The 9,333-nt window shown below is 47.6% G+C and overlaps 2 protein-coding genes across 2 annotated transcripts; one reads left to right on the plus strand and one right to left on the minus strand.

Annotated features, from left to right (window-relative positions):
* Positions 1 to 245: 245 nt before the first annotated feature.
* Positions 246 to 1,044, plus strand: LOC136508903 (thaumatin-like protein). The gene has a single exon (XM_066503681.1). The coding sequence runs from the start codon at positions 292 to 294 to the stop codon at positions 817 to 819; it is 528 nt and encodes a 175-aa protein (XP_066359778.1). The 5' UTR covers positions 246 to 291; the 3' UTR covers positions 820 to 1,044.
* A 7,188-nt stretch (positions 1,045 to 8,232) lies between these two features.
* LOC136508668 (thaumatin-like pathogenesis-related protein 4) lies at positions 8,233 to 9,042 on the minus strand. The gene has a single exon (XM_066503404.1). It carries the CDS (start codon positions 8,980 to 8,982, stop codon positions 8,467 to 8,469), a length of 516 nt encoding a protein of 171 aa, XP_066359501.1. The 5' UTR covers positions 8,983 to 9,042; the 3' UTR covers positions 8,233 to 8,466.
* Between the last annotated feature and the right edge of the window lie 291 nt (positions 9,043 to 9,333).

A 9,333-nucleotide genomic window follows, 5' to 3' on the forward strand; every position in this document is an offset into this window, starting at 1 on the left:
CAATATCCACGGTCCATACACAGGAAATTACCTAAAAATTTGGCGATATCTGAATCTCATTCACTAGCTGAAATGGTGGAAAGAATGGAACAGCTGAACCGTCTCGCTGTCACCCAAAATTGGCGATAGATATAAGGGTAGGTTTGTCATTCCGTAAGCCCCAACTTTTCCAGACCCCGTTCTTCCCCTACCACGCAGCTATAAATAGGCATGCATCCTTCCCTAACTCCTCCACACTACAAAGCTCTAGCTAGCTCGCCACACGTCGTAGACAACTAGCAGCTAGCATCCATGGCCTCCGGAGCTGCTGCTTCCTCAGTCCTCAGCCTGCTCCTCCTCGCCGCCTTTGCAGCCAGCGCGAGAGCAGCCACATTCACGATCACCAACAATTGTGGCTCAACGGTGTGGCCGGCGGCCACACCAGTGGGCGGCGGCACGCAGCTTGACCCGGGTCAGACGTGGACCGTGGACGTGCCGGCGGGGACCCAGTCCGGCAGGGTGTGGGGCCGGACGGGGTGCTCCTTCAACGGCGGCAGCGGGAGCTGCCAGACGGGCGACTGCGGCGGCGCGCTCTCCTGCACGCTGTCCGGGCAGCCTCCCATGACGCTGGCCGAGTTCACCATCGGCGGCAGCCAGGACTTCTACGATATCTCGGTGATCGACGGCTACAACCTCGCCATGCAATTCTCCTGCAGCACCGGCGTGACGCTCAACTGCGGCGGGGCTCAGTGCCCCGACGCCTACCTGTTTCCCAGCGACAACACCAAGACCCATGCCTGCAACGGCAACAGCAACTACCAGGTCACCTTCTGCCCATGATCACCAACCGATCATGAGGCCGCCGGCTGGTGCTCCAACCATGCGTAGTGCTCCATGCACCGTATTGCGTATACGTATGTCTGTCCGATCCTACCTAGTGGAGAATTATAACGAATAAAAGTTGATGAATAAGACGATGTCGAGAAAAGTCGTCCACACGTGAATTGATGTTCACGCATATGTATCTTTGATTTGTTAATCGATATGAGTGACATTTATGTATTGCGGTCATCTTTGTTTTAGCCTTTATTTTGTCACATCTCTCTTACACTACACACGCCTGAAATCGAACGCTCTTCTCGTACCGACAAAGCATTCGTGTTCGGGATGGTTGTGCTCTGTTTGTTTAGAAAGGGGCATGGAGGAAGTAGGCTGGCTAGGTAGAGGAGGTGGGAGCGACGCGGAGGCGCGAGGAGGTGAGGCCACCACTAGCTATGGCTGAAGGAGGATAGCGGTTGGACCAGGAAGAAGTGAGGGAGAGAAATAGTTATAGGTTCGTCGTTACCGTAGTGGGTGAGCTTGGCCACCGGGAGGCCACCAAGGACGGAGGTTACTCGGCAGTAGGAAGGTGCACATGTGAACTGTACGAGACAGATGTTGAAGAACAACGGTACAAGATGAACACAAAGACTAACTAAACCCATCCCAGGAAGTGCGTCTTGTCCGGATTTTGTCAATGCATATCTAAGAAAACGGAAACTTCATGTCAAGGAAGTTAGGCTTGATATAGAGTATATTACTACAATGCTATCTACACGGGTACTGTCTTAAAAACACAACAGGACCAGCTCCATGTATGTTCAACCGTACCCTCCCCACTAACAGACGACACACAGATCAACATCTAGGATAGGAAGAGAAAAACAGGTACCTCGTTCCATATGCCATCAACCTGGGTCCAATGTTTTGAGACTTTCCGCTGTTTCATTTCTTTTCAGTTTGCCCTTCCATGTTGCAAGCCGTGACTTGGGCTTTGTAACCGGTTTGCTACCCTCTTAATGAAAAACGGGGTCATTTGAGTGCTGTCGCGAAAAAAAAAATCCAAATATTTTGTAAGAAATACTCTTGTTTGTCTTGACTAGAACTCCAGAGAAGATCCAGTCGTTTCTAGTTTTCATTCCTCACCATTTTCATTAACAAACATTTTCTCAATATTATGTAGCGAAGTTGGTATCTGAGATGCCAATCCACACTATTAGATCAATTTATAGAGATGCCTCTACAAATCGATTTATACAGGTGGCTAGAAAATAGAGCCGCCTCTGAAAATAGGAATTATACAATAAAATTTGAATTCACTACTACAAAACCTTTATAGAGGCGGGCAAAAATAGTTTTCCAATGCCAGCAAACAGTTCGCCTTAGTGGAAAGGTCTCCATTAATCACAATAACGCAAGCGATCCCATTGCCCTCGTGCCTAAATTGCTGTTAACGCATGCGGCCCTAGCTAATGCCCGCCTCCGTAAATCAATCAAGAAAAAAAAAAGAAAAGAAAGAAAAACTTGAACAAGCCCGCCGAGCCCATCCACGCCGCCGGAGCTCGGGCTCCATCTGCACCGCCATCTCCGTCCGCACGCCGCCGCGCTCCTAGCCATCTCTTTGCCTACTGTCGCCGGATCTGGTGGTGGAGGCCACTGTCGAGGGAGAAGGCCGCATGCCGCTGCCGGGATCCGCCTTATCCCGTCCTCTCCCGTCGCGATCCGGCCTCCGGCCACCAGGATCCGCCCTCTCCTACTGGATCCGGACTCCTGCCATCGGGATCCACCCTCTACCGCTGGCATTTGCTCTCTACCGCTGAGATCCGACTTCCAGCCCGGCCTTAGGTGCCACTGCCGCCACCACCGAGGGCGCTCAAGCCCTCGCCGCCTGGCGCACGGCCAACAGCCCCCGGGGTGCGCGGCGCCCGCCACCGGGCCCTTCGCCAGGGGGCGCGCGACCGCTGCCGGGCTCGCTCTAGGTCAGAGAGCTCCACCGCCAGTTGTTCGCTCGAGACCAACAAGGGAGAGAGTGGAAGGAGGAAGGGAGGGAGCAGGAGAGAGCGAGGAAATTTGTCGCACCCAATTTTTCATAGCAAAATCAAGTACCCATATATGTATGTCTAGGATATACAAACACACATATAATCTCAAATTATAATAATATCAAAGTAAAGTACTTTATTACATCGCATATCTCAGCACATTGTTATCACATAGTCTTGCTCATCAGCATCATTATTACATAACGCGGAAAACTAAACCCATGTCACCACAGGGACTCCAACTGGTGGACATCAAACTAGTAATCCTGGACATCTTCAGGAAACTCCTCATATATGACATCTGTTACCCATCCGGGATTTTCATTGAATGTAAAACAAGTGTAAGCGCACCATACTTAGCAAGTATAACAAAGGCATCTATGAGGTTCAAAGGCTTGACACGGTTTGACTACGATTAGCAATTTTAGTTGGTCAAGTTTTATTACACCTAAGTCACTACTTTAGTGAATAAACCATCCCAAGTTGTAATAATAATTAATCAAGATTAAATCATTCCCCAACAGACCATTGTAACCAATAATCATGAAGGATCCAGGGCGCTCGTGACTGTGAGCCCGGCTATTATAACAGGTCAAATATTTCTGCAGAAATTGTACAACTTTACCCACTGAGCCGTGATTCCCAATTGCCGGGTTTTGCAAGCCCCACAATACCTCATCGAAGGAGACGAGGCTAGGTTTCACTACATAACCTTTCACTAGACACTCTAACAAGTTAGTAGCCACTAAGGTTTCAGTGGCAAGTGTGCATAGGTGTCCCCCTTCAAGAGGCACATGTGGTCGCGGCACTGTACACACCATGGTAGGATGAACAACTATACACTACGAGGCACCCCCCTCTTGCGCCTTACGGTACCACTAACAAGCTAGAGACATACTAGTTATATGATTAAGGTCAAAGCCATTTGACACTCGGGGTTGTACGAAACCTCGTGGGTGGCCGCTTCAGGATTAAGTCCTTATGGAGAGAAACCAAGGCACTCAAAACCCAGTACCTCAACCCTCTAAGCCATGTTGCTAAAAGCATCATTGTAACAAGTTACATATACCATTTGTCGAGTTAAAATTGTTCATTTTGGTTATGCGCAGCAGTAACTAACCAACCATGCATCCCAAACCTTAGGTAACAAGGATATATAGATCAAAAGTAATCTAGGTACAGTCCTTAAAGGCAATTCAAATTAGACACATGCATATGTATAAATTATATAGACATCATAGGTACAAGGGTCCTTAGTTACACTTGCCTTCCTCAAAGCAACATTCCTAGTACTGGTCAGCAACCTGCTCCTCGGCAACCTCGAACTAATCACCCTCTAAACGTGATCCCAATCACCAATCAAGCATCCATACCAATCATCGCATGCATACAAATATACTTCTATTAGAACAGTATAACAAACAGTAAAAACAGAGACCGAAAAGCATATAAAACTAATCTACGTACTGCTACGAACACATGAGTGAAAGAATCACTCTAATCGGGTGTAAAACGCAAAAGTTAATCATAAAACAAGATTCAATGGCAATTCTATAAATAAACCGAACTCAAATTTAAATTTAAATGATTTAAATCTGGTTTCTAACGTATTCTGGATGGCGCGTCCTATTTTCCATAAATACAGGGGCTAAAACAGAATAAAATAGGACTAAAAACAAAATACATTTGAACTGAGGAGGATTGAGGGTTGATTACAGGAAAACTGAGGGGTTAAAGCGCAAAACGCGCGCAGCTAGTCGCGGTTGACCACATCGCCGGCTGACCGGGCGCGACGTGGCTCGCGCGGATTGGTGCGGTGCACCACGCGTGCTGTGGATGTGGTGACATGCGCCATGTCCACGGTCCATGGTGGACCAGTTATAAACCCGAAGGGTTACAATATAATCTCGGCCATCCAAAGCAGATCGGACGGTGCACACGCGATTGGGATAAACCCACTGGTGCTACAGTGACACGTAAGCAGCACCACTGCCGTCGTCGTCCCGAGCACACCGGCGGACACCAAAACAGTGACTTCGACCACCTCGTTCCAAACCGAAAGCATCGGGGTGGCGAGCGGAACCTCGCGAACTCAACGAGACCCAAAAACAAAGACGGGGAGCATGCCAAGATGATGGCCCCCATGGCTTTCATCATTCAGTTCTTCAAACGGGGAGTGAAGGAGCGATGAATGCTGGCTCAGGATCTCTGGCTCGAGGAAGGAGAAGGGATGGGCGGCTAACGTGCGGGCCCTAGCCGCTAGAGAGAGAAAGGAGGGAGGGAGCGGGATGGAGCGGGCCGCTCCACTCGAGCCACCGAGCAGGCCACGGGATGGGCCAGGGCGCTCAACACCGAGCTGGGCCGCGCTCGCGCAAAGGAGAGGGAAGGGGGAAGCCGGCCGGATGGCTGCCAACGGCCTAAGGCCGAGTTCCAGGCGCGGGATGGCTTGGGCTGGCTTTTGTGATGAGCTAGAAAGAGAGAGGGGAAAAAGAGAAAAGAAAAACCTTTTTTATTTTCTGTTTTTGCAAACTTGCGTCAAATTCAAACTAGATTTGAATTCAAAGCCACTCAACTCAAACCCTACACTCAAACAAAAACTATGCACCGGCATGAATGCGATAAACATGTTTCTAAATCTTATAGTTAATTTTAATTAACCAAAAAATATTATTTGACCTAGGTTAAAATGCACAAAAATTAATTAAGTGCTCAAATTTAATTACTAAATTGTAAATAAATTTTTAGGGTGTTATCGAGAGAGAGAGAGACGACGCGTCGGGGAGAGGCCACCGTGTCTGAGAAAAGAGAGAGCGAATCCAGTACTGATGAGTGCTCTCAAACCCAAGCTGGCACTTATATATGTGGAACATAGCTAACAGGCTTGTGGGCCATGTGCCATTTTACGGAGGCAGGAGGCAGACCGCATAAAAGGCCTGCCTCCGTAAATCAATTTTGCGAGGTGGGCAGCTGAAAATGCCTCCATATATAAAATAACCGTCTCCGTAAATCGATTTTTCTAGGTAGTCAGTTGTAAACGCCTCCGTAAATAAAATGACCGCCTCAGTAAATCAATTTTGCAAGGCAGACATTTTTTGGTGCCTCGGTAAATAAACGGCCACCTCCGTTAATCGTCGGGCATTTTACGAGGCGGTTGGTTGTTGTGACCGCCTTGGTTAATAAAAGGGCACTGCCTCGCAAAATCATTTGTGCAGTAGTGATTTTTCAAATGACCTCGGATGGAGAAACAACTAAAACAAAAGTTGTAGATCTCAAAGAGTTACGCAACTTTGTAATTGCATTTGAAGTAATCTATGCAAGAAAATTTTCATTTGATTTCTGATATTAGAAATTCAAAATTTTCTGACCTCGGATGAAGAAATGGTTAAAACAAAAGTTGTAAATCTTGAAACGGTATACAACTTTGTAGTTGATAACTTTTTTATTTGAATTCGTTTAGCATCCCAACTATGTGGAGGACGAATATCCCAACGGACACAAGTGTCTTATGAGTGGAGCTGTTAGGGTGAAACACGATTTAGATCTTGAAACAGATTAGCTAACTATGCGGACAACGATAACGGCCAGGGAATATGCATTGTGGGATATTTTGCCGTACATTTCAATGGTTCAAAATTTATCCCAAATTGTTAAGTATTCTAGATTCCTCAACCCTATCCATGGGTGCCTCTATTGATTCCACCCCCAAGCATGCCCTTAAACATCATGTTGCGCAAAATGACTTTGAAACTGGTAGCCAAAATCAGTGGCACGTTAGTTGACAACTATGCGTAACTAGAAAACTAAGTAAGTTGACAACTAAGCTATCTATGTGACGACCATGTTAGTCTTTTGCTGAACTCTTTATTTAATTTGCGAGGGCCAAGAATTTTCTCATAGAAATCATGCTCTCCTAGTAGATATGCCAACAGAATCGGTCTATATTTATGACTTGCTGGGTTGGCAGCTAATTTTGTCCACATCAATACTAGCTTTTGACCTTTTGTATGACTCAAAAACACGTGCATCTAGTGGCTGGGGCACCCTTTGGATTGGAGGCACTTTTTCTGTTTCCTCATATTTTCCTATGAAAATAATCTAATTCTTGTGAAATTCCTTTAAAAATCCGGTAAAATTCTTGCGTCCCCGAGGCAGCTTTCTAGTAGGGTCTGTCTACCATCCCCCGGGTGTTTCACAAGGACCTCACACTCGAGTGTCAGATCTCTTCAGATCACTCGATTCCACCGAACAAGAAAATCGAGTGTTTTAGGCCCGAGACCATATATGAAAGATCAAATAAATGCAAAAATCAAAATAAAAAAAATAGAAAAATAAAAAATCAGATTAACAAAACAAATCAACAGATTATTTCTATGAAAGGCAAATTTGTAAGAGTTTCAAAGAAAACATACAAATTTAAAATAAATATGCCAAACAAATTAACAGATTATTTCTATGAAAGATAAATTAGAAGAATTTCAAAAAAATCAAATAAAGCATACACATTTCATAATAAAAGAGAAAACAATGAACAATCAGTTTACACTAATTGTACATAAAATTTACATCCAAACAGCAGTAGTAAAATATGCTACAGTGAGATGTAATTTGTAACTAGATTAAATCAATTGCACAGCGGCGGTCGCTCCGTGGCGCGGATGCTCGGCTGGGCGATGGCGATGACACGACGGGAGGGCCGTAGAAGCTCGTGGCGCGGTGTCTGCGCCGGCTTGGTGCCTGGCCAACGGCGGCGCCTGGAGAGCAGGGCCGCTGGGCGAGCAGCCAGGGGAGCTGGGAGCTCGGCGGCGGCTGGCCATGGCGCTCGGCCCCTTTGCTCTATAGCAAAGCGAGGAAGGCCCCGTTCGGCTTGCTGAATCTTGACTGAAATTGGCTGAAAAACACTGTTCTGACTGATATGTTGTGAGAGAAAAACACTGTTACGGCTGAAAAAAGAAGCCGAGCAAGCCGGATATGGGATAAGCCGAACGAGGCCAAAAGGTATGGGGAGAGAGAGAAAGGAAGCTGAGTGCTCGGATTCCACTTCAGGTGTGCGTGCTGCAGAGAGTGGTGAGGTGGAAAGCATGCGGAAGCAGTGGTGAAGCTACGCTGTAGCTTGTGGGTTCATATGCATCCACAAAAATTTGAAAAACCAATATTAGGATCAAACTTTCACCGTATTTGCAGGTTAAATTTTCACACCTACAATAGAAGCGCACCACCCTTTAATTTGCTCTAGCTTCGTAACTATACGGACGAGGGTGAGGCCACGCGGCAGCGGTTCCTGCGTGCGTTCCGCGATGGCCCCTTCATCGCATCCGTCCAAAATCGAGTGAGCAGGGCCCAAATTTCTCGCGATTGAGCTCTAGATTTAGCGTTCTAGTATAGCCATATAATATACCTTCATTTTTTTTGTTTAATCACTTCGTGGCAATAATTAACATTTTTTCCTCTCTTTGCTGTATCGTCCCGGCTTTAATTCCAACATGACATTATGAACAGCGACCTATTATATTATATATACACTGGTGTATACGTTACGTACACAAATCCATGTATACATACATGCACGCTTGGACATGTTACCACGACACGTGCGTCTTATTCCTGGAAATCACTCTCCGATACAGCCTCACGGGCAGAAGGTGACCTGGTAGTTGCTGTTACCGCCACACGTATGGGTCTTCATGTCGTTAGGCTGGTGGTACGCGTCAGGGCAGCTCGAGTCCCTGCACACCAGCCCCACGCCGGTGCTGCAGGAGAAGGCCATGCCGATGTTGAAGCCGTCGATGACCGAGATGTCATAGGAGTCCTGGCTGCCACCGATCGTGAACTCGGCCAGCGTCATGGGAGGCTTCCCGGACAAGGTGCAGGCGAGCGCGCCGCCGCAGTCGCCCGTCTGGCAGCTCCCGCTGTTGCCGTTGAAGGAGCAGCCTGTGCGGCCCCACACGCGGCCCGAGCTAGTGCCGGCGGGGACGTTGATGGTCCACGTCCCGCCCGGGTTCAGCTGCGTGCCCCCGCCCACGGGCGTCGCCGCCGGCCACACCGTGAACCCACAGTTGTTCTTGATGGTGAAGGTCGCCGCGCTGGCGCTGGCTGTGAAGGTGGCGGCCAGGAGCAGGAGGATCGAGGACGAGGAGGCGGCCATTGGTGCTACTATGCGAGCTTCTTTCTTGTGGAACTAGGCGAGCTGCTTGGGAAGTTTGGGATGGAGCGTGCGTGTATTTATAGGTGGCCGGTGGCTGGCCGCCGGGACGACGAGAGGTTAGAACCTAGAAGTAGAAAAGTATAATGTCCAGTGGAATGACAAAACTGCTCTTGATTGTTGACCGAGAAGAATAGACCAAGATGCTGTCAAATTGCCAATTGGAAAGTGCCGTGGATGCATGATGTAGATTTTTGTGGCTAACTCTGTCTATGAGCCACTTGACAACTTGTATGGTTACGAAGGCGCACGCAACCAAAAATCCAGCTACAGTATATAGTTTACGTGCATGGA

The sequence above is a fragment of the Miscanthus floridulus genome, chromosome 15, assembly GCF_019320115.1.
Source record: "Miscanthus floridulus cultivar M001 chromosome 15, ASM1932011v1, whole genome shotgun sequence".
Lineage (NCBI taxonomy): Eukaryota > Viridiplantae > Streptophyta > Magnoliopsida > Poales > Poaceae > Miscanthus > Miscanthus floridulus.